Here is a 26,990-nt window from a genome sequence, read left to right as displayed (position 1 = left end):
ATGTCTCTGTTTAGGTTTATTGACAAAACAATCTGTACCTCATGTTTAAAAAATTCTGTAAAAGTATTATTAAATTATGTTGGAAGAAAAAGCAGAACAATTGTATGAAACTCTATGACCCCTGATTGATTTTTAGATCGCAGAAGTTGATAGGATAATCTGTGGATGTTTTAACATTTACATGTAAATAGGTACCTAATGCACAGAATCTTTGATTACTTATAAATGTATTTGTTACATTATTACAATAGCTCAGAAAGAAACTTGACCTTTACCAGTGGAATCTCTTTATAATGATAAAGGAGATTCTGTTTTCTTAATGTAAGTTTACATTTTTACCTGCCAGTGGCATACGTCTCTAAGGATACCATACTTTTTTCCACTAGTAATAAATGGGAAGTAATGCCTGAACACTTTGAGGTTTTGAAAGCAGTAAATGAAATAACTAGGAAAATCTGGTATGTGAACTTAATCTGTGAACTTCAGAGTGGCAAGAGTTTCATGTCACCTTGGATGTGGGGACGCTTCCTAAAATTTTATGCACCCTGTTGCTAAAGAGTGATTTTTCTCTCTACCGGTGAATCGTATTTCACATAGATAATATATATTTTGCATTTAAAACCCATACTGCCTTCTCAGAGCATAAAGGCAATGACCTCAGTCCTTAATGGGAAAGCATTTGGGTGATAAGGAAACTATAAAACTTATTCAGTACACCCCAGGCTAGGCCTCTGCCGGGGCAGGATATGTTTGAGGCATCCAGAAAGCAAGATAAAATTGCCAGGCCCAAGTTCTCATCACACTGAATCCCAGGTCTGCAACAATGGTGTGCAAACATATAAGGGAATTTTTATTTGACTGTTCTACACTGACATTTTTAGTATGGAAAAATAAGGTTGGTCTATGAAGGAAAAAACAAACCTAGCACTGAGTGTATGTGTGTGTGTATCCTTTAAAATTCTACCTAAATATTTAAAGACTTTTAAATAACCATCTAATCCCCAATAGTTACAATATTTCTCCTTAAATGACTAAGATATTAAACGTAATAATATGGTTTCACTGTCGATGTAACAGAAGTATTTGCCAGAACAATAAAGCAAAAGACAAAAAGAAAAAAATCTCCAATGCGATGATAGATCAGTTTCAGATTATATTATAATTGCGAGTGAAGGAGAAAAGGGAGGATGATACACAAATTTATGGCACATGCTGTATTTCAAATATAATAAATAAGTCTAAGTCTACCACCAGCAAACTTGATTGAAATATTTAGGCAATTAGTTATGGAAGTTGATTTTACTTTTAAGCACACATTTGCCTCAAATAAATAATTTGGGTAAAATTATTTTTAAAAGTATTATTTTAAAAGTAAAAATAATTTTACCCAAATTATTTGCATAATTGTTTCAATTCTTAAGAAATGTATTGGGATAAACTAGGCCAAAAATGTCTCATCTAATAAGTTTCACATTCTACCTGTGAATAAAGTTCACAGGTTTAGTTCACATACTAGATTTCCCTAGTTATTTCATCTACTGCTTTCAATTCTGCATTTACTGCAGGTCCCAGATCCGTAACTACTAATACCAAGCATTCAAAGATTCCTCCTCCCTGCTTTTATTTCAACAAGTAGGCCAAATATAAGCATTACAGCATTATTTCTTTTACTCCAAGATTTCTCTTAATTAATCAAATTAGTCTTGTTGTTTTATATCTAAAGCCAATTAATTGACTTAAAGTCAATTAAAGAAGCTGTAAAATTAGTTCTCTGACAGAATGATAGAACCATTAGAATACACCAAACTTCTCATCCCATTTTTCATTTCAAACCTAATTTAAAGCTCCTTTAACCTGGTTTTCTATGACAAGCTAAGAATCACACAAGTGTACATTTTTACTTACATGCTGTATATTTCAATATGCTATGTTGCTGCCAATAATTATGACTGATCTACACCCAGCCCGCCCTTCAGCATTTTATTAAACCTCTTGAACAGTGAGTTACAGTGACTCATAGTTTATACAAAAATGTACAGGTATGTTAACAAGTCTTAAGAAATTCAAGAAGGAAGACGTGATTTTTTTTTTAAGGTTGTGGCTAAATAAGATGAAGGGAATCTCCTATAATACTAGGGGAGACTTTTTTGGAATCTATTATTTCCTGAAGGAGGTAACCTGGGCTGATGCTCAATGCAGGAAAAAAAAAGCTTCATATATATTTTATTACAATAAAGTCTAAAGAAGACCACTCAGTGGGTTGTTCTGCCTTTCAAGATTCAAAAAATCGTAAAGATTCTCTGACATCTTTGGTTTGAATACAGTATGGTCTGGATTTCCCCATTTTTGCATCAGATTTCCTACTCAAAGCCTAACAAAAAAAAAATTATTATTATTTCCCTAAAAAGAAAAGGTTTGGATAGGAATTAATAAGCCTTTAAAAACTCAAATCAAACATAGGAATTTCCTTTTCCATCAAACTTAAGAAAACCAATCTCTATCACAACCTTTAAATATCTGAAGCAAATTCACCACAAAGTTGTTAAACTTGAAACAGTTGTCAAATACAACGTGATGAAGTGCCAGCAAAAGTCACTTCTAACTCCATATGGAGGTAGAGAAACACTGGCATATGCCACACAAAGTGCCAGTTAGCAGAATTGTGTTTATGTCCCAAACAATTAAGTAAAAATAATATTCAATTTATATACCTGTGCGGAATCGGATATCGGTGTGAGGTTTAGGGCAAAGTCTATGAACATTCTCAAAAGACTTTACAGTAATATTATGATTATAACTTTTTACAGATCCTTCTTTCCCTTCTGATTACAGAACTAAGGAAGTAGGATTGTGGTCCTGACTGATCAACTGTAACTAACCTGTTAAGATTTTGCACAGAACCTGTGAACACAGCAGTGTAGACTGTTTGGTTACACAGGAATATCTTCCTGCCGCTGCATTCAAAAGAAACATCCCATGAAGTTGTCTGCCCAGGGAAAGCAATTCCTATGGGGAACAACCTGCATTAGAATGTGTCTTCTGGTAGCTATGTTTATGAATCGAGTTTGCTAGCAACACTGAGGAGGAAGAGAGATGGTATGTGTGATATATCACCTGAATGGCAGCAGCACTTGGGCTTTCCTTAATTGGAGTGCTTGCCCTTCCACTCCTCTGCCCTCAGACAGAACATTTCCCAGGGAAATGTGATGTTTGTATAGCCTCTATTGTATTAAAATCTCCTTACCATCAGCTTAAGTAAAAAAAAAAAGTGAATTTAAGTTCACTTCCAAAAGTGGCGGTCTGCTATACAATATCATCTAAACAATTTGCAAAACTTAATTTCAAACATGCGGTATTAACATTCTTGAAAATTAAGATACAATACCGGAAAAATAAGCAAACAAAAAACCTCACAGCAACATAATTCCAAGTACTGCATTTAGATATAGTATGCCTTCCCTTGGTTCCCTATCCACTGAGTAAAAGGGCTGCAAAAATTGATCTCCCAAGGCTGCAGTAAGGTCACAGAAATTGATAACCCTTACAAGCAATGCTTATGTGAGTCTGTCTGTGTCTTGCAGATAGTGCACTTTGTAAATTAATCCTCCAAAGGCAAATATATTGTAAGTAGCTTGTTATCTCAAAAATACTAAATTGAAGAATACATGGGATTATATTGACAGAAATTACATTTTCTGTAATGGGGTTTAATATATCTGAAATCTCTCCCAAAGGCTCTCAGGCTCTCTAACAGAGAAGGGGCTGTTAATGTAGGTGCAATGGACATCAAGAACAAATTTATTCACCAAAATGGATTAGGCCATGTAATCAGAGATTCTGAAATATTAATCTTTGACACTTACTGAACAGAAAGAAATACTTCTGTCTGTAAATTGGCATTCCCAGTTCTTCCCTTTTCCCAACAAGGCTTTGGGCCCTTTCTGGGTTTCACTTCAAAGGGGATAAGGTTTCCCCCATCATAAACAGTAATCTAAAAATGTTAGGACAATTAATTAGTTACACTTCGTTTTAGAGGGTATTGGATTTCAATACCCTTCAAATATGACACTAGCTCGGGTGATTATATGAAACCTGGCTTTCAGCACACTCACAAAGAGTAATAAATCATACTTTCTCAAAGCAATGTTGCCAAACCATTGGACATTAAGTCAGAACATTGCTGGTTGGTATTTGGTATGTAATCTCAGCTTTCCTCCAAATTATGAATTTACGCACTTATTTAGAAACAGTATTGCCCCACCCTTGACATACCAGGTTTGAAGTAGAAACATAAATAATTTCTTCCTTTCAATTTAATACAGATGAAAGAGGAGACTCTCCTTGAATGCAGAGCCCTAACAAAATCTAATTGAATTTAGTTATTCAATTAATGTAAAACCTGGCTGATATGCGGTGGTGGATTTTCTTGGTTACTAGAAAATGGGACGATACAACTCTTCCCATTGATTATCCTGAAGAAGAAAAAAGTCAGAGACAGACAGTTGTAGAACCCTGGCTAATGTGAATTAAACACTAATACTATGCGTAAAATTTGTCAAATTTTAAAGGAAGGGGAAAGCAAGACAGTGTTTTATTTTCTGTGCTAGCCAGGTGCACTTATCGATTGGTCGACAGTTTGTTTTCACCTTTGGATCCACAAGCCAAAGGGAAAGCAGTACCAACTGGGTGTATCTTCTTAATGTAAAACATAGACTGCGGCCTGCCAGAGAGGGAAGGAGATGGTGTGTAAACAAAATGCCAAGTTACTTACCAATTGTTCACCTGAAGGATGGTGAGTCCCGTGTCTTGTGCCAGCTGCTTTTTCTGTTCTTCAGAAGGGTAAGGATGCTGAAAGAGAATAAAAAAGATGCGTGTACATCAGGCAATATTTAGGCCATTTTGTCAATAACCTAAGTATCTAGAGAACTCTGTAATAAAAGGTAAAAATGCTGAGGTGTGTCACTCTTATTAATGGAATACTACATCATCTAATTCATGGCAGTAAAAGACAAGCCAATTACAAAGATTAGTGAAGTGTATAAATAGCTACTTAGGATACTTGCAGAACCTTGATACTGAGTTTATCCTTTAACAGGTTTATTTGTTGCAAACACAGAAAGTTCAGTCTGATCTTCCCTACATTTCATAGGATTAAAGTAAGGACAATACTTGTGTGTGTGTGTGTTTACCATATAAAAATATACCACCATGACTTAATATTTTTACCGAACCATGGGCTTATAAATCTGAATCATTTGAACTAAACCATCTCAGCTGAGGTTTCCAGTGGTTAAGCACCTTTTTGGCATGACCTGCCCCTACCAAACATAAATAATATTGTCAGATGCAAATATCAAATGTAGAGTTTTACATATGTATACATAGTGGCTAAATACAAATATATATAGTTTAACCACTGTTCATTTTAGCTCTTCTCCAAAACACAAATAAAATCCAACCAAAGTTGGCTTCACTATCTGCGTGTCAACACATGCTGGGGTTTGGACACAGGCCAATACGAGGTCAAGGCCCAGCATATTTTGAGTGTTAAGGACAAGCCCAGGCCTAGCTATGTTCCTGGTGAATTACAGTCAATAAAGAGTTTTATAGGATTAGATAATAAAATGAAATCTATACCTTCTTGTAAGAATGTTTGGAATTCTACTGAAATTATTTTTGGCACCAACACTTTTTGTTCAATAATCATTTCTATCTAAATTTGAAATATATATTTCTAAAGCCTAGGGAAGGATCTGAGAACATGGTTTTAATATACAGAGACATTGGCTCACTTGAAACAAAATATCTCCGTAAATTTTTCCAAGATAAAATAGTTTCAATAATCAACCCTCTATTTATCATGAATGGGAAAGGGCATCCCCAACCCTCAATTTCACTCTCTGTGCCATCGAAACTAAATTCTGGTCTATTGAATGCTAATTAACATAGCTTTTAATCTCATTAATAATGTCTTATTAGATGCTAAAAAGGCTTGTTAATGACCACTTCGATGCTCGTATATGTAAGTTTAAATATGTTCTATATCTATACACATGGGATTCGTTTGTGGAGAGCAGAGATATAGCAATTTTTCCCTTAAGCATTGTCTTTGATTGTCATTTAATCAATAAATACACAATTAGAATAAGGCTTTGCTTTCATGGAATACAGTGCCTTTCTCTAAAGAGCTTCAAGTGTGTTACAGACAGGATGGTGATTAATCCCCATTATATCCCTTTGAGAGACATAAATGGAATCTAATGTCCCTCCTATTTTATAGGTGAGGAAACTGGCCAAGGGAAGGGATGGCCAGAAGTAGACACAAGTCAATGGTATTTCCTGCTTCACCTTCCAGTGTTTAAGCCACACCATGACAGAAGGATGTGGCAAATATCTTTGATGAACCCATTAATGTCTTCTGCTAAAAAAAACACCAAGTTGCTGACCACTGCCTGCAAGAGCCCCCATCACCCAGACTTGCCCAGCCAGTCATCCTTCATCACCTGCCCCTGACCCCCACCACCCCTTTCCCTAGTCATCCGTCCGTCCTCCTGTTCTTCCAACACGCCAAGCCTGTTCCCATCACTCCGACTCCCTCTCCAATGTCACTTTCCACTCAAATGTTGAGCTTTGCCCACCCCTCTCACCACCATCCCCGCCTTCTCAATCTTTTTCTTATTCCCTTTATAGGGAGCATCACTTTCTGAAACATCTGCTTTAATTGTTTCCTTGTTGGTGTGTCTCTTCCCACTCAGCTATCAACTCTAAAGTCCCTGCCTGTCTTGTTCATCTCCCCCAAAGCCCAGCCTGGCACATGACAGGAAAGCAGTAAATGTGCGTGGAATGAATATATGACTATAACTTGCCACAATACACAAATACTCTTCACTCAGATGTAACATCAAAAGCAATAATAAATGTCACCAGAAGGAAAGTTGGAAGTTAAAACATGGGAATGTATAACACTAACATAGTGTATCTTGTGTTGGACAATGTCTGTGATTTACTGTACAAATATAAAAAAAGTTACTTAATGAACTGGAACAAATGTACAACACTATTATAAGGAGTTAATAATAGAGAGATATATGGGGAAAATGTACCTTTTGCAAACTATGGACTATAGTTTAGAGTAATCTTTCATCAATAGTTGCAAATGTACTACACCAATACTAGGGGCCAATAATAGGGGGAGATAAGGGGTGTGGGAAGATTTGAATTTTCTTTTTTCTTTTTATTTCTTTTCTGGGGTAATGAAAATGTTCTAAAATTGATCATGGGATGTATGCACAACTATGAATGATACTGTGAGCCATTAATTGTGTACTTCGGATGGTTTATATGGTGTATGAAAATATCTCAATAAAACTGCACTTAAAAAAAACAATAATAAGTTTTCAAAGCCCCCCAGGAATACAGGCAATCCAATTTGAGATCCACTATACACTTTTGTTGCTTCATGCCTAAAAAGTGAGTCAACCCATTCTTTTCTAATAGAAGTCTATAAAGCTCATAATAGGCTAAGATCATAGGTGACAATTAGCCTGCTCCACATAATGCCAATCACAGGAACCAAAATCCACGATTGGTTACTGAGCTAAAAGTAATCCACTAGTCTAAGGTTTAAAACTTACTCCCACTACATAAAGGTTTACCACACAGTGCAAAACAAGTGCATCTTTTATCCCATGAACAAAATACTGCATTATGGTTTGCTATGCAGTAGTTCTGCGTCTACACTGCTTTAAGAATCATGCCTGATCCGCGTCTACACTACTTCAAGAATCATGCCTGATCCTATTAGATTACATAATTTATGCTGCCACTTACTATGTGTCTGTGGGCAAAGAACAACTTCTCTAATCCTCAGTTTTGTCATCTGAGTTCTAAGATACATAGAAGTTAAAGGTTACCCAGACTGAAGTTCTTCCAGTATTACCCAACTGTAATATAAGTTCAATTTTGAAACATGAAAATTATAGCATCCAGTTGTCAGTACTGACGCCATATAAAGTTTTAGGTAGATGTACATAAGTTTATAGTTTTTCAGGTCCAATGGGTACCTCTTTGACTGGTTTTCAGTAGAATTAATAAATAATGTCAACATTATATTGGCAACACCCTTTGCCCTGTCTTGTTAGTGTCTTAATATTATGAGCAGAACTGGATAAAAACTAATATTTATGCCATTTATCTTTAGTTACGTTGACAACTGAGAATTGTCACAGTAATTTATTTGTGCTGTGTTTTCAGGACTATTTCTACACGCCTGTTTGTGAGCAAGTTTTATATACATTCTTATAAAGCAAATGGAATTCACATTTCATATATGCAAGTGGTATCCAGAAAATTATCTTTGGGTCATTAAAATTACCTGTATCACTACAGTTTCAAAGAGTAATATCATGGCCCTCAAAATCTCAGTGCAAATTTATGTTGTTTCTTCCCATCATGTAATTTCTGATTTCGTAATTTGAATATCATAACATGAGAGAGTTCTACTCTTTTTTTTGCCTCTGTCACTTTTCATGTGGTCTGATTTTAAGTAATTGGAACAAACTGTGTCTAATTTCATGCAGCATAATTGCTAGGTAGCCTCAAGCTACAGAGATCCAGCACTCTGTCTCTATTAAGCAATTTCCAGTTGTTCGGAATTTTTTTTTTTTTTTAACAGAAATCAATGAGCCTGGACAAAATTAAGTGTCACAATAACCTGGCCATTGTTAAGAGGTGCAGAAAGGTATCAACAAAATTCCTAAACCTTCATCTATGGAAGGTCAACTGAATGTTTTTCTTTCTCTCATAGTTCTTGGCTGTGGTATCCCACAAACTTTCAATTCCCTAAAAAGCTATAATAGCTCAAATCACCTGAAAGCCATGACTTCATGTAGCTAATCCACAGACACTTGAAAATTCACAAAGAAGTAGGCTTTTTAACTGAAATCCAATATGTTTAAATATCTTAAAACCTATGCATCTTTACCAGATTAAGCTTTTTGTAGACAGTATGAGCTATTTCTTTGTACATTTAAAAAAAATATGACCTGACAAAAACCCAACCGCCACAGGCAAGGCTGCTGTAAAAACATTCAAAGCCCTGTTGCTTTCTGCCCACAGGGCCAGTGAGGCCAGCTATGGTCAAAGGCAGAAGTCATTTTACAAAGGAGATAGAGAGATCCCCAAGAAGTGCCATTTTAGGGAGAAAATGATAAATTCATTCCAAATATTGCAACTAAGGGTCTGAATCACCCCTTGCCATTTTCCTGAATACCTTTGCTGTTATTGCATCTAAATGACAAGGACACTAATTTAAGAAAGATTAGTAGGTTCTCGTGAAGGAGAGACTGATTGCACACGCCAGATATACCAATCAACCTAATCACTTTGGGATATCAAAGCAAATTTGACCACAGTCCAATAGACAGTGACTGGAGACCTTGCCTTTGTTGTGTACATTAGCCTCATGCCATTATCTCTTAAAAGCTTAATTATTTGCAAACAATTGATCAAGATGGGAATTTGAGAAAGGATATATAAGGGCCACTGGGAGAACTGCAATGCATTAAGAGAGCAAACAAAATTACCTTTAGATCTTACAATAAGAATTAACGATTGAGACGGGAGAGCTAGGGAGTGCAGTAGCTGCAAAGGGTCTTTCTCGAGTGTTTCTCATTTGATCTGCATTAACACCTCAGGAATGAGTGAAAGCCATAAAACAGTGATTATGTATGGGTAAGGCTGACCCTCCCTTCTAGCATCAAACCTGCACATGTGCATTAGGCTAGCTTCACTGGGAAGAGAAGAGATGCTGGGCTCAAAGGGAAAGTAAGTGGCTAGTAGGCAAGAAAACCCAGCTAAAGGGAACAATGTATAAAGTGACCATCAGTGTATTTCAAAAACTAACACCCTGACTTCTTTACATTTAAAAACTCAAGCTGAAATAGGAACCCTTTCCCACTCTTCACTTGTTTCTGGATGTGGCAGTGTGACTTCTAATAATGACCCAATATAGCAGAGATTGCTTAATAACCCCATCAAAGATAAAAATGATCCCTGGAGTATGTGTCCCTGGTAAGACAAATAGTTAGAGTGTCTGAAGAAAAAAATCTAAAAATAGCTTATGTAAAAGTTAAGCCTGAACTGTCATTTTAACAGTTAGAAAGAATAGAAAGTGACAGAAAGAAAATGGCAACTTACTAAAGAAAGTTATTTCTGCATAATTCTTATTTTACTTCTTGAGGTTAGAGTGGGAGGGGATCCTGATGTTGCATATCTGGTCTTGAAAAGATTACAATACATAGGAAGAAAACATTAATTTAAACAATTGAGCAGACTTTTTCAGATGAACATCAATGGAAAAGAGAAACTCTTCAGTAACCACAGATGGAAAATGTCCAGCCTTATATCTTAATGATATCCTTGACCAAATGTATTCCTTTCATCAAATTTACCACCCCTGACTGCAAATGGGGATGCCAAGACAGTGATGAACTTTATCTTATCTACCCTGGTAACCAAGTTTCAATAACGTCCCTCCCTCACTGCCTTGCCCACTCTAACTGCACATTGTAATGGCAGCAGAAAATTTGAAAATAATCCTGTACAGAGCTCGCTGGTGAGATAATGGAAGGCTACACTGCCCCTTCTCAAGCCGTAGATTAGTAATTTCTTGTGACACAGAGCTGCCTCTATATCGAAACTGCAAAACAGCTATAACAAAGCAATAGAGGTGGAAGCAATTTTCAAGCAAAATGTTACATGCTATACTTTAAAAGGTATGGGAATAGGTACCGGAGGAGCTGATCTAACAGGAGGAATTATGGCAACTGTCCAATATAACCCTTATCAAGGCAATGTTCTGTTGCTTGGCTGAGTATGTTGCAAGAACAATTTCGGAACTTCTTTTATCCTTTTTCCTCCAGCTCTTTGCCTCCTCCACAGCTAAGTTTAATGCATTAATATAAATTGACCTTGAGCTAAACTCTGGTATGTGATGGAAAGATACTCCCTTTAAAGAAAAAAAATCTATCATACGGCTTTTAACCATTAAATCTCTGTGGTCTTAAAACTTCTACTGAGTCTATGTCATTGTAAGAATACTACATGATCTAAATTAAAATGACCAGCTATATATTTGACCTTCAAGAGAGGAAAAGCAGAAATTTGCTAACCAAATATATTTATATTTGTTTAACATATTTTTTCCAATACAAACTTCTCTCACTCTAAATAAACTTGCACTCATTTTCTCTTTATGCCTTGACTATGAATAGCTTACACTGTGACAATTACATTGATCTAGGATACTTTTTCCCTTTAAAAAATCTATAATGCTTCCCTATTGTCTTTCTGCTTTATGAATTAGTTTTACTGTTTCAGTGAATGCTTTTTTTGTCTTCTGACTGCACATTATCAAAGAGACACTTTGTGCCTCCCATTTGCATTACAAAAGCAGTGCACTGTGCAGTCTAAGAACAGAGCCTGAATGCATAGTAGTTGAGTTTTGCATCCTCTCACACACGCTGGAATCAAAAGAAGAGCCTCTGTGTCGGTACTGGATAAGAAGCCAAAAATGTTTGGAGCATCATCAGTGAAGTCACAGGATTTCAATCTGCTTTCTTAATTCTCCAACATTGCTCCTCTATTGCCTAGATGCTCAGACTACATGCGCCCCATGTATTGTTTAGAGCTTGCTTTTCCTGCAGTCTAGGTGAGTCATTTTGCAGACAATCCTCTGATTTCTCATATATCCAGCAGCTATAAGATGTTGCCAGTGGAGGTGAGCAAGTAAGGAAAGTCAGGTAGGAGTCTATAAACTTGATCTTATCACATGAAAAATGACATAAGCGAGGAAGGCAAAGTGGAACACTGGGTAATATTTCATAATAAATCTTTTGTTTTTGCACTAATGAGACTATCTGAATAAAACAGAGCAGTGAAAACATTGTTTTATAGGCAATAATAAGAGGCCAAAACTAAAATGTCTACCTACCTCACTTATCTGATCTTTTAATTTCTTGTAAATATCTATTAAATATAAAATAAAATTACTATATTAAAAAGATACCCAGCTACTCATATTATGGGAATTCATAGACTTTTGCATTTGTGAAAATTTTTTTAAGTTGCTTGCCACTATTATTTTATGTATCAACAATGTTTTAGATCTATTCTTTCTTGTCATATAGATGTTACAGGAGTATTTTTAAATATATAGATATTAAAGACATAAAATTTAGATTCCAAATTAGCAATCACTTTTATCTTTCTCCCAAAAGTATTAAAATTCATGAACAGTGCTCAGATTATTTTGAACACTTATGATTATTAATGAACTCCCTGAATATTGATTCTCGCAGCAGAAGACGATGGCTATATAAAAGGAAACACAAAAAAATGGCCGTAAAGACAAACAGGATGGGAAGACCATGACAATTAGGTGGGGTGAGGTGGAAAAAACTCATGCTTCACTTCTAAGAGTCTTATTTGAGTCATTTTAAATAATAGCTCCTTGGAACTCTTACTATTTGTCAGCCAATAGAACAAACGCATTGTATACATGTACTTTTGGTAACCCCGTGAGGAGAGATTGTGTTTAGCTCCCTTTCACAGATGAGGAAACTAAGGCTTGGCCAGGTCAAATAACATGCCCAAAGGCTCACAGCTACTTAGTGCCCAGATCTGCCCTACCCTGAGCTTTTCTGCTTGGCTACACTCCCACTTCCACTCACATTTCTTTCCCTAAACATTTTTAAACCAAAAATATATTACAGTGGTATATGGGCAAAATTACTCATTGTGGTGAGTAATGACTGAATGTTTCTCTGCAGTTTTAACCGACGTGATGCAGGAGAGACTTACTGTTCCCTACTCACCTTCTACCCTTGGAAGCAAGAAACAAGGGGAGGGGAAGAAGCTGTGGGGTGAGTGCTACTCTAGACCCTTGCCCTGAATTATTCCTGGAACATCCACCCAAAAGTACTTTATTAATGAAGTAATAGTAGATTATTAGCACCAGTGAGAGTGGTAGAAGCTGTCATTGTAACACAACATCAAGATATTGTTACCAGGCATTATTGCAAATACTTCATATGCACTGACTCATTTAATCGTCACAAAAACTCTATGAGGTGGGTACAGCTATTATATTCATTTTATACATGAGGAAACTTGGGTACAGGAAGGAGCAATTGGCTTTGCTAAGCTCACGTAGCTAGTAAGTGGTAGAGCAGGGATTTGAAACTTGGTGGTAATATACAAGTTAGGGCAATTCTCTTCCAAACTGTTCAGTCTTTTATATAATGGGTGGAGCAATCACACTCATTCCTGATGAGTTAATTATAAACATATATTATGATTACGACTCATTACATGAAAAAGCTATTTTCTTTAAATGTATGTGGTTGTGTGTTTATTTTCTAAACTCAGTTCTGTTAATGGAAGCAATAGTAGATTTCTCTAAAAAATAGAAAATTCAATGGAAACCATTAGGTCCATTGCTTTATCAGTAACTGTAGCACTGCTTATAAATACAAGAATGATAGTAGGTTATATACAGGAACATTCTCAAAGGGTTTTAGAAATAAATGTCCTCTATTTCCTCCAACTATGTTACAATATGCCTCAAATTGTCTGCTTTAAATCAGTCTTTTACTCTTTATCAATTACTTTCAGTTCTTATTTGATTTTTAACCAAATATGAGTTAAATTACATTTCATTTTTGTAGAATAATAATAAAAATACATGAATGCTACCCCATTCATGATGCAACCAGCCCAGCTCCATGCCCCAAACATATTTGTTCTATGAATGAATGAGTTTCTGAAGTTAGACACCAAAAATGACTAAACTAGCATTTGTATGCAGATTACTTCAGATAAATCTCAGAAAACTAGCAGCCCCATTTTGACAATTATTCACCTGTCTTAATTCTACATATCTCCAAACAGTTCATTAATTATCTATTTTACTTGGCAATCATTTATAAGCTCACTCTTTGCCAAGCACTGTCCTTTACAAGTATTCATGTATTTAATCCTTACAACAAACCCATGAGGTAAGTATTCTTACAGCTCTATCTTACAGTTGAGGAAACTGAGGCACAGAGTCTAAGTAGGATGGAACTAGGATTTGACCCAAGCAGTCTGGTTTCACAGTCCATGCTCTTAATTACTGTAACGTTCTGCTTTTCTTTCTTGGCATCAGTGCATAATTTCCCCCACAAATTTCTCCAAAATCCACTCTATGTTGGGTATATCTGTTGCATAAGTTCCCTTCCCCCTCTCCAAGTCCAGTGAAATGAATTTCAGCTTCTCCAACTTAAAGACTCCTAGCACAGGAATGAAATAAGAATAAAGGAGATTGTTTCAACACACAGGCTTTTCTCAAGAGTTTCACTTAAACCAATAAAACAACAACACACCATACTGGACCACTTCTCTGAAAAGAAAGTTCATGACCAATTTATACAATAAACTCCAAGAATATAAGGATCTCTTTGAAACTACATGCAGCTCATCTCTGCTATTTCAGAGAGTATGTCAGTGAAAAGGAGCTCTACCACTAACCTGAAGAAAGAACACTTTCCTTTTAGACATCAAAGTGAAAATGTTTGGGAAAAATTAAGAAAAAGACAAGGAAGATGAAAATACAACGATATTGTTTTGGAATGAGTCTATTGATGACAATCATTATTGCCTTTACAGATGTCCTGCCCAGCATTAGATATTCAGGGGGAAAAAAAAATGCTTGTATAAAGAATAAAGTGTCCATAAATTAGAACCAAAATTAGTACATCTGGTGAGGATATGTTTGAGAGAGAGATACTGATAGGGAGAGACAGAGATGTTAGAATTTGTGCTGCTCCCAATATGACTAAAGACCCCTGGAACTGGTACTCATTCTCTAGTGCTAATTTTCCCACTTAAATTACAGTGATGGTGTAGCTTCATCTCATTAGAGATCATTGTCCCCAGTAGACAGTTGTGTTTATGGGGGACTCTGGCTGTTCCACACCTGCTGATCAGGTTGCTATGTGATCAAGGCTGCATACAAACAGCAGACTAGAGCTTGCTGGACTGCAACTGATGAGCCCAGGCTAATTCAGGGGTGATTATGTAGTTTACTGGACCACTAAACCTCTTTAAGCTTGTAATTACTGCCTATTTGAGTAAAGAACATTCAAAAGCAATTCACTGCATCATGCCTGCCACAGCTGGAAGCAGGCTGCCAGCAGTCTGTGGGGACATTAAAATCTACAGGGACGTGGATTGAAGCCCAGCTAGCAGACACTCAGTGGCACCCGTAGCCAAGTGTGTACGCATTGCCGCTCACCTCTCCTGACCAAGCTCACCATTAAAGGTGCAATGAAAACTATAGAACAGTCATAAAGATGACAAATAATGGAATTGAATGGTGCAAACTACATTTTAATGATTCCCCCCCCCCTTTGTAAAGCTAAAATTTTTAAAGTCTTTTCACAATGCCGAGAGAGAGAGGGGGCATGCTTTAACTAATACACAGTGCTGCAATTTATCGTGTGCCTGAGAAAAGTGCCATCCAAAACTACCAACCTGGAAGCAAAACGTTCCCCTTTACATGTTATAAAAGGGCAGGGATGTATTGTCATTGTATACATCTTCCACCCACTTTGCTGTGTTCATAACCTTATCTGGGAAAATCTTGTTTCGCTAGTTAATTGACATTTTCTAAAATCACATGTGGATTTTTGCTATTAATCAATTAAAAGGCCTCTAAGACACCTGAGAGAAATTTACTTTCAGAGATTTAAGCGGGAAAAAAAAATCAGTATTTATCAATGTTCTCATTTTCTTTTGCTGTCAACTTAACAACTGTAGTTCTTTTGTATAACAGAACTGTAAAGCATGCTTTGCATTGCTGCGGGTATAATTATTACTTGTCTCTAAGTAACAAAAAAAGACTGGAACTTAATGAAGGGGGATTAAGTTAATTTCTTTTTTAGCTAACAGTTTCCTGTCTCTTAAAATGCAAACCTTGGTGAACATAATGTTCACAGAAGGAAAATTAAGCTTTTTTATTTTGCTAAAATCTCCACTTTGGAATATTGATATTAAAATATTAAGACCATGTTTATTCTTTAAAAGTATGTAAATTTGGTATTAAATAAAGCCACAGAAATCCTCTCTGACTACTCCATCCAAAGTCCACAGATCCAACGGGCTTATATGTTATCTAGACATCATTTCATTAATATTCATTAGATGGGTCTACTTGCATTTTTATAAGCTGTGAGAGGGGCAAAAGAAACAATCAGAATTCTTTAACACACAGGCATTATCAATTCAACATATGCCAAATAGCAGAGCACCCAGATCTGAAGTTAAGATTCAAATGCAATTTACCTTTACTAAGCTAATTTTCATGAAAACTCTTTCCCCTTTAGCCATTGTAGACTACACTATTTAATTATCTCTATTCTCTGTAACACACTTCAATATTTTATTTAAGAGATTATTCAGCACTATATTTTATCTTGGTTAACAACAAAACCCTTATCTTGCAATCAAACTAAAGAGAATTTCCCCTTAAAAAAAATCTAAAAACTTTACATTGTTTTGGTAATAAGATTATCTTTATCTTTATGAACCTTCTTAAGTAAGCCCATTCTAATTCCTGAAAGCATTTATTGATGTGAATTCACTGTCTGTCGCCAGAGTGGATTATAGGAGGGGGCAGAGTCTTAGTCAAAATTTGGGCAGATTCCTCCAGTATTTGTTTCCTAAGTTATATTTTCCCTGTTGATTCAATGTAACTGAATAAGAGAAAGGGAGTGTGGCTGTAGACTTCTTTCTGTGGGGTCCTCACAGATGTTCATGGAACATCTTGGATGAGTGGCAGAAAGAGCCAGACCTGTTGCCAGCAGTAAAGACCTGTTAGCAGAAATAGAGGTATGCAACCAAAGTTAACCTGAAGGTCAGTTTAGGGCTTTATTTATTTATTTTTTTTAGGGCTATTTTATTTAAGACTTCAAGTCTTTTATTTGTCCACAGTTTCCATTTTCAAAGAGCTTCACCAAATTTGAGCCTCACAATCACCTGACTTTGGAAGGACAGGTAATGTTGCACCTGTTCTATAGGAGTGAAAAATGAAACTCAGAGTAGATGGACACGTGCAAGTTTATGCAAGGTAAAATGGCCAGTAGTGGTGGCCCTAGGCCTGGAATTCAGGGCTCCTACTTTTTCATCTGGTTCCTTTACATACTACTGAAACTCAAAGTTTATCTTGTTAATGATGAAATAAAAAAGCTGTAGGGCAGGCCACAGTGGCTCAGCAGGCAGAGCTCTCGCCTGCCATGCCATCGACCGGGTTCAATTCCTGGTGCCTGCCCATGCGAAAAGAAAAAAAAAAAAAAGCTGTAGATCTTTCAGAAATCTACTATGAGTTTAGTAGGCCCAGCCTCTGATTTAATGTGCAAATGGGCATAGCCCTATACCAGGCTGAAAACAAAGACTTAAAAGCAGAACATATTTTAAACAGTCTCTAATAATTCCCAACAAAAGTTACACAACTGCTCTAAGTGGTTAGGCAAGAAAGTCTTAGATAATGACATTTGCCCCTTTACAATAGGCTTTGGGAAAGAAACTTAATCTTATCCGATGACTGGTTAAGTTTGTCCTCTTTGAGACAATGTGAATTATTTTTTCTTTGCAATTTCATTTGTGATATAATTACATACACAAGGAAACCAATTTCACCCCTTCCTAAGATATTTTCCAGGAGAATTTGGGCCTCTGTGTCAGCCTGCTTAGGCTGGGAGAGTGGCCATTAAGTCCATTTCTGCTTCAGTGATGACATTACACATTTATAAATGGCAAATCTACAGGAAGACTTTTTAAGAGTTATGGGTTTCAAGAGGTGCACTTAGGTATACCAACTTAGTTAGAGAGCTCGAGTTTGTCCTGGATCCTTCTCTAACCATGGGCAAATCATTTCAATTCTCCAGGCTTTGGTAAAATGATGATAACAAAAATGCCTCATTGAGTATTGGTGGCAATCGAACGAGAAGATTGCTTAGCACCATTCCTGGCACATATTCAGTATTTAGTAAATAGTAGCTGAATCTGAGATGACTTCAAAATGTGGCCAATCCATGTACAAATACATAAAATATACAGAGATTTCCATTTGCAAGGAAGAGGATATGACTAGGAGATTCTTGTCAATTTTTTCTAGTATTTAAATTAGTTTTTAATATTTTATGGTGGTTCTTTTTGTTAGGACAAACTAATTTCAGAAAATCTAAAGGCAGGATGCGCTTCATGGATGTGCGACCTGCGCTGTCACACAGGGCCCTGCACTCAGAAGGATCTCACACTTGGCTTAATGCCCTGCTGTGCCATCTTGAAATCCTTAATGATTTGTGGGGGGGATAGGGTGGGTGAGAAACCCTAAAGAACAATGTTAATACAGTATGATGACTGTTACAATGAAGGTGCGCGCACACACACACCTATCCCAGTGGTTCCATGTTGATTCACTCCCCAAGACTTAGCACACTGCTGGTCTGGTCCCTGTGCCTCCAATGCCCCCCTCCCCTCCTCTGCCAGACCTGAATAGTTTCCAGTCGGTCTTCATAACCCAGAGCACTCAGGTAAAAGCCCCAGCCCTCCTCCCTGGAGTGCCCCAAGGGGAGTGTTGGTTGGTACCTTGGATATGTCTCAGGAGGGGCCTTAGAAACCAAAGTATACACCGCTGAAATCGTTAATGATTTTTTAAGAAAGGGACCTGCATTTTCATTTTGCACTGGGCCCCATGAATTAGGTAGCCAGTCCTGCTAAAAGGAACAGGAGACGATGTTTTCACTATCAGATGTCTGATACTCAACTACAGTTCTTCTTGGATTTATCCGAGCTTTGCAGAAGTAAATAAATAATTACTATGTTCTTACTAAAAAAGTATTAAAAGGATACACTTAAAAAAAGCAAGACGTAGGAGGTGAGTCTGACAACGCAGATGTGCTCAGCCCTCAGAAGGTTGGGTAAGGACACTTAAATGACCCTCCAGTGGCCATCAGCGGTTCACACACTCCTTTAAGTGCCTAAATCACCCTCGGGGACTGACTGAGGCATGGAGAAAATATTCCATGTTATAAATCTACAGGGGAATAAACTATAAGCTGGGTCCTTCAAGGTGTGGGGCTCATTATGGCTCACTGGACTTAGGGATGTTGCAAGTCTTTGTCTTTTGATGGCTGAAAGTCAGAAGTGGCAACTCGCCCACCTTCCTTGGCAGGGGATGAGTGCCACATTTGGCACAATAGACTGCTCTCGAGAAAAGGGACCAGAGAATCTTTGGCCTGGGCTCCAGCTCGGAGAGATCAGGAGTGAGAACTCGCCCTTGTGTGCCAACCAAATGCTGCTGTAATTAAAAACAAACCTTTGGAAATAAAGTATTTGGAAATTATTTCAATTCTAGCACATTTACAATATGTCCTCATCAATAGTTATAATTAATCCATTTGGTCAGAGTTTTTGGGAAAAAAAACGCTGTATTGTTTAGCCTTCTTAGCCTGGATTCTAAGGAGGTCTGGGTGAATACATAAATAAGCAAAATATAGAGAAAAATACATTGTAAACCGTAAGTCATAAAGTTTCACAAACCTCCCGCACTTGGATTCTGTAGCTTACATCAATTCTAAGATAAGAGCACTGATTTTTAAAAATGCAAAATTCCATCATTTTGATGATGCCAAATGATGAACTCGACTATTATATGCATATATTTTGTTTAATGGCTTCATTTATTTTAATAACAAAGGGAAACTAGATTTTACAGATGAAAGCTTTTTTTTCATGGCTCCAGTGCAACTGGGATTTTAAAAATCTGTGATGTTAACCAATATGTGATAATGGATGCTCTCAGGGGCCCTATTTTATAACATTTTATGCAGTAGAAACCGACACTGAGTAACTATCACTAAAGTGTTTTCCCTTATTTTAAGAAGGCACAATTGGACTGAGCTTTAGAGGACCTCAGAATTGTTCCATGTTTCTTTTCTCTGAATGGATACATGTTCAGTAAAGTGTTGGCTGTAGAAATACTGGAGCAAAGGGATTAACTCACTAAAGATTTATTATAATTGAGGCAGGAAAGTGCTGTTCACATGATTTCAAGGATAAGAAAATAATTGCATAGACCCCTTCTTCCTCTACTCAGAAATCTGCCTAGAGGGTTTAATATTTTGTTGAGAATCGAAAAAATAAATTACAGCAAGTAGCTTCAGTTTAATTTTGGATTTTTCCATGACACTGTGTATCTATGGTGAATCAGGAAAGGAGAAACTCATCAAAACTAATTTCCATGGAACAAAAGATGCACCATCCCTGACCCCACCCCCATCTTTAGCCCCTAAAATTACCCCATTTATTCAGAATATATAGCTAGACCCAGAAAAAAGGAAGGAAAGAAAAAGGACAATTGGCCCTCTAATCCTGGTGAGATGGATCGAACCAAAAGAAAAGCAGTCAGCAGAGGTGTATTTCTTACTGGGAACCTGATCCAAGACTCTAGAACACAACGGATGCAACTCACCAGCCACACACAGTCCAGTGATTTTACAGACACTATCTTGGCCCAAGATGGCAGCTCGTGATTCATGGCTGCATCATCCTTGGCCCTGTCGCAGTCAGGCCTGGGGTCCCCGACACGCAGAGCTATTGTCTGCAGCCAATCAGCAGATGTAAACACATAGGCCCTGTCAGTTTGACATATCATTCCTTCAACAATGTCAGTGAGTATTTAATGTTCAATTATCTGTTCTAGAAATGACCCTCACCTTTATGCACGGTGTAACTGTGCACATGGCACCCTGGCAATCCCAAAGACAAGGGCAGAAATGCCTGCAACAAACCACCTACTGGGAGTTGGCTTTCTTACATTATCCCAACATGGTCTGCAGTTGCAAGTAAGAGAATTGTTTTTAGTTCTTTTCCTAATAATACATGTTCGAAGGGATTCAGAGCTATGTACTTATATATGAATAAATGTATGTATTTATATCTTTTAGCATGTTTGCATGTCAGTAGTCCTTACCATTTTAATAGCATGACTTCAAATGTGTCATCTTGTGACTTGATGATCGCACTGAGCAAACTCTTCTTTTACGTATGACAATGAGCTGTTCATTATGTTTGGGGTGACTTTTTATTTCATGAGTCCAGGTGTATATCATTTGCCATCAAACCAAAATGACAATAGCAGACTTTTCTAGAGCAGTGTCAAGATCAATTCAACTTCAGCTTATGAAGCTAAAGGAATCGGTCCAAGCCAGGCATCCTTACTTTCTACTGCTAAAAATGCAGTCTGTGGCAGAGAAATGAATAATGAAGGACACCTGAGAACATTTTGCTTGTTATCTTATACAGTTGCTCAAATATTTTTAAATGTTGCTTGGATTTTGTTTTAGTTCCCTGGCTGCTAAAACAAATAACATACAATGGGTTAGCTTAGCAACAGGAATTATTGGTTCAGAGGCTCCAAGGCTTGCTTCCTTCGGGAGTCACTGACTTCTAGTTGGCTGCCGATCTTCAGGGTTCTTGGTTTCTATCACATGGCAATGCACAGGGCGGTGTCTTCTCCTTTCTCTTCTGGGTTCTGCTGACTCTTTTCAGCATCTAGTTGTTCCCTGTGTCTTCCTATCTCGTGTTCACTTTCCTTTGCTTATAAAGACTTCAGCCATACTTGACTAAGGCCCACCCTCACTCAGTTTAGGCACACTTAACTAATAACATCTTCAAAGGTCCTATTTACCAATGGTAAACACCTACAGGACCAGGGTTTGGGACCTGAATATACCTTTGTGTGTGTGTTGGGGGGGGGGGGGCACATGATTAAATCCCCAATGGATTTGCTCTAAATTTTTTTTTAAATCCCTTTTCTCTGAAAATATCATGGTAAGAAAAAATTTTATTTTAGCAGACAGCTGCATTTGCATGTTTTCTGTTGAACTCACATTCAAAGGTTATCAATAACAAGTTTGCAAACTTCTCACACAACCAGCCCTGAAAGATAATGTACAGTAGTTATATGATAACTTCCTCTAAAACTAAGATAAAACTTTTAATGCAATCTCAAGTTCACCAACCTCAATGTGATAGTACAAACTTAAGGAACTCAGATTGGAGGTCAATGAATTTTCCCTATGATACTAATTTTTAAAAAATAATAAAAACCATTATTTTCCTGTGGAGTACCACTAAAAATTCATTTTTTCACCTTAATTATAACATGTAAAAAGAGGTATATTATGACATTCACCTGTTATATATCTAGCCAGGCCTTGGTTACAGTGTGCTATTTAGAACTCTTACTCTGAGGTGCCATCCCACCACCCTCCCCTCCAACACTCCTCCACTGCCAGCTTGCTCTTGATTCTTGACCCATTAATCAATGGCTTCCTATTTTTATCTTCACAGTTTCCTTCTCCATCATCTAAATAAAAAATAAGACTACACATGAACAAATTACGTGGAACATGGTAGCAATTCCATGAATGATAACTGAATTTGAATCTACCTGTAATCCTATCTCCCTTTCCTAAATATTTCTTTACTTAAGTATTAAATAAAAGAAAGAACAAACTTCTGCCCAAAATGTATCCTTCCCTGTATTTCCTTATGTGATTGCAAAAGTGCGTATCTTTAACAAGATGTAAATGCTGTCCCTTCCAAAGGTCTGAAACAGACCTTTCAGAGGTCACTGATGATACTGTAATTCTTATACAAGAATCTTTCCCAATCTTCCTACTTCACAAAACTCCCAAGGTTTGGTCACCTTCATTTTTAATCTTTGCTCAAGCCTTTGGTCAATAAACACTACCAAGCGTATATAACATGGTTCTGAAGATGTGGAGTTGAAAGATTAAATCTGACCCCTAAGTAGGTGGCCAGCATATAAATAAACAGTCACCATGATAAGTAAGCCCTATCAGAGGCCCCATCAAGGGCCCTGAGGTCTAAGGGTGGGGACCATTTCCTTTCTCCTGTGGAGCATAAGGAATGGCTTCTCTAAGCTATGACAGTTCAGATAAGATTTGAAGAATGTAGAGAAAAGTGTTAAGAGGAAAAGACGTCCTAGAGGCGACACATTCCGAACAAGGGAACAGCCTGAGCAGAGGCACAGAGTAAAAGGCCACACAGCGCCCGGGGGCGGGTGCTGAAAACCCTCCTACGTGGCTGCAGCATGGCCCCAGAAGGGAAGACGGAAATAGCAAAACAGGAGCCTGGGCGCTCAGTGGGCCAGTGTCCAATCTCAAAGCGTCCTTAAATGGCATGCCAAGGATGTTTGGCTTGTATCCTAAGGGCAACAGGGAGATATCAAAGGACTTTAACTAAGGGGAAGATCTGGTCAAGTTTTGTTTTAGAAAAAATATTCTAGTAGCAAAATAAAGGATGAGTTGTAACGGATCCGAATTAGAAGCAGGAAAACTGGTTGGGATGACAGACAAGCAGAAGACAATGAGGCAGTGTCAGCGGAAACAAAAGAGGAGAAATGTTGAGGAGGAAGAACTGACGGGACACAGGGAGTGAGCCACTACCCTGTGGAGGTAGAAGGTGAAGAAGCCTTCAGGGAGGGCTCTCCAGGCCCTGGCGGGAGCTTCTGGGCACATGGTGACGACATGAACTGAGAGGAGGATGACAGGAAGGCGGGCAAGTTTGGGGGCCATGGTGGGTTCAGTTTGGGGGACAGACTCTGACTTTTTTTTACTATTGCATCTTCCTTCCTCTACTTGGAATATTAAAGTTTTGGAGCTGGAAGGGACCACAAAGACCAATTCACCTACCTCATCATTTGATAGAAAATGCCCCTGCCTATTCCTCTGCCTTGTTTTCTACGGTTTTTCCCTTCAGAGAGCCCTTAAAAACAGGCATACTGGGCGGGCTGCGGTGGCTCAGCGGGCAAAGTGCTTGCCTGCTATGCCGGAGGACCTCGGTTCGATTCCCGGCCCCAGCCCATGTAACAAAAACGGAGAAACAGAATACAATAAAACAAGAAAATGTTTAAAAATGTTTCCCTTTCTTCCTTCCTTCCTTCCTTCTCTCTGTCTTTCCTTTAAAAAAAAAAAAAAAAAAAAAAAAAACAGGCATACTAACAATTCTGTCCTTGGCCTCCTCCTCTTCCCTCTCAATGCTCACTGGCTCCATAGTTTCACTTGAGGTAACCTTAACTTCACTCTAGGTAACACGAAAGTTTCTTGCTTTTACTGAAGCTCCAGAAATTCTATTTCCAACCACCTGCCAGATCTCAAAGTGGATGTCCAGGACGGCTGCATATCCCAAAAATGAACTCCTCACCTTTCCCCCAAATTAGCTCCTTCTGACTTCACTTCTTCTGTGAAAGAGACTGTTAAACCACCTGATAAAGATCACATGCCCATTTGAGGGTGGTTATGAAAATAGGCATCAGAGCTAGGAGGGCCTGAGTTCAAATCCAGCGTCTATTTCTTAGGTGTTATCTAAGACAAGCCCCCTAAATCTCCCTGAGCCTCAGGTTTTCTCATCAGTAAACTGGGGAACATAGTAGGACCTCCCTGAAAGTTCAATGAGATAAAGCATGAAATTGCTCTGAGATGATGGTGGGAACAGTCTGCCCCAGTGAGGAGAAGTATTTACTCACTGACATTTTTCAGAATTACCAGTGCACAGTGATAATAAAAACCTGATTGACTTTTAGTCATTTTATTTTTGTCTGTAAATTCTCTACACACATTGTGCTCAGGTAGATGGCTCCCACCACCTGCCCTGACACAATCACTGGCTCTCAGCATAGTGGGTGGCACGTAGTAAGAGTTAACACGTGCCTGCCATGATTGTTTCTATTTAGCCATCAATCATTTATGGTAGGGAAACATAACAAGCATGTTTGAAGGTTGCTTTTTCTTATTCTGCAGTGAGAGCAGGACATCCCATCATGGAGACTGTTCCAGCTATCTCCAAACAACATAAGATGTTCCCAAATAAGCCCTGTATTCATCTCCTGCTGCTAGCCTAATCCCCCCACTTGCTCTTTCTGCAATACAGGAGTCAGAAACACACAGACCTTTAGAGATGTGATGGGACTTACGCAAGCGACCTATGGCTCTATTGACCATGCATAGTGAGCCAGTTCTGTAGAAAAGGTATGGCTCTGATGAGGTTTGTGTGGATTTCTGCCTCATTTCTTATCAGATCCAGTCTTCACTGTGAATGCAAGACAATTTCAAGAGCAATAGCACAGCATAATTTTAAACATCAGAGCATAGAAGTGTTGAGATCCAGCGGGTTGAAAGTTAGGGCACTTATTGGACACTAAATTCTTTGGAAGCTCTTTAGCTTTTTCTACCCCATTTCCTTCGTAATGGGGATACAATTATTAATTGTACTGACATGCAAATTAAGTACTTAATAATAATTAATAAGCTTTTCAAATTAAACAGGATTTTAGAATTCAAATATATGCTATTTCATGCATGTATATTTGAGGTTTTTTTCCAGTGGAAATTCACCCCATCATTTACTCATTCACTCTCTTGAAGTGATGAATGTTGCTGAGTGCTGGTGGTTTCTAGTCCAATATGAACACCTTTCAGGGAGTAAGTCCTGGGCACCTGTCATCTTGGTAATTGATGATGTTTTCCCTTCAAGGAGTGGGCCAAGACCCACAGGGCTCAATGGGGGAAGTAAATGAATTGACTCGACTATATCTCTTACCCACTGCTTCTGATCAGCATAAACTCATTACTGCCAAATGTGCTTCAATATTATCAAGAAGGAATGGCAATATATATATTTTTGACAGTGCTTAAAGAGATGCTTTTCTTTTTCTTTTACATTAGCAAATTAAAACTCTTGTTCCGTCATCACAATTCTTTGTGAAAATCTTGTCTTCGCTAACTTTAAAATTAATCATAATCGCCTGTAGCAAAACAAAGAAAAACCCACAAGGCACTCAAATGAACGCCCCTCTTCCTCATTTTGATTTCTAGGCCCCATGACTTCCATAAGAGAAAGCATGCAGAAGCACACATATACTGTATTTCAAATGGAGATTTTATGTAAGCTTATTTTTATAGTGATTCTGAGAGTAGCTGCTTGGCTTTTTATCTATGCAAACTGGAAATAAAGTAGGCACCCTGCCAGCTGCCTGACAGCAGGCCAGGCCAGGGCTGCCATGGGGGACTCACACTGTGACATCTAAGGGGTCCAGAAAAGAGCCCTGACTAATGGCTTTTGGATTCCCTATGACCTTTGATCCTCAATGACTTAGACCAAAATGAATGACCTAATTTCAAGAAACTACATCCAGCATGTGAACTCTAATGAGTCAGAGAATTTACCTGCTAAGCAATGATTAATAGGTATGTGATACTTATAATAACTCCTTAGATCTTAGTCAAAGTGGAGTGGATATACTTTTCAGATGTTCACTTTCTAAAACAAATTTACCTTCCACTACATTGCAAAATTTGAAACTGCCAGTGTCCATGGCTGATAAAGTACACAAGGCAATGGAAATAACAAAAGGATTTCCTGGAGCAGACATACAGTTAGTGAGTGGTACCGAGAACAAATGCATTTCTCCTTCAAACATATATATTGTTCCTGTAGTTAGTGATTCTGCTACCTTCTTATTGATAAATATTGTCAGACCTGTGGGCTAGAGCAGGAATTTGGGAACCAGCATAATCACTGGACATGCTGCCCTTACTCCAGGATAGTTTCCGTCACCAAAAATTGTCACCAGAGCATTGAAGCTAACCGGGGTTGAATGACAAGATTGTTTCATTTAATCTTCAGAATTATTTTTACACCTACCCTGAACATACTAGTACATCGTCAATAAGTCCAAAAGAAGTCTGTATTTCTGCACAGCGCTTGAGTATATCAGCAGCTTTCAGGGTATTTATTTGAGAGACCCAGTGAAAATTCTTTGATGCTCAAAAACAAGCTCTTATCTGCTGAAAAAAAATTGA

The 26,990-nt window shown here is 37.8% G+C and overlaps 1 protein-coding gene across 3 annotated transcripts in view; it reads right to left on the bottom strand.

Annotated features, from left to right (window-relative positions):
• MEIS1 (Meis homeobox 1) overlaps window positions 1–26,990 on the bottom strand; it is a 152,182-nt gene that overhangs the window by 32,078 nt on the left and 93,114 nt on the right. For all 3 annotated transcript variants that reach the window (XM_077134408.1, XM_077134410.1, XM_077134409.1), the window contains one exon: window positions 4,772–4,848. In XM_077134408.1, the coding sequence (XP_076990523.1) occupies window positions 4,772–4,848 (77 nt within the window). The remainder of the gene's footprint in view (window positions 1–4,771; window positions 4,849–26,990) is intronic.

This window comes from Tamandua tetradactyla, chromosome 17 (assembly GCF_023851605.1).
Source record: "Tamandua tetradactyla isolate mTamTet1 chromosome 17, mTamTet1.pri, whole genome shotgun sequence".
Classification (NCBI taxonomy): domain Eukaryota; kingdom Metazoa; phylum Chordata; class Mammalia; order Pilosa; family Myrmecophagidae; genus Tamandua; species Tamandua tetradactyla.
The sequence above is the reverse complement of the archived record's forward strand: the minus strand, read 5'-3'. Positions and strand labels throughout refer to the sequence as shown.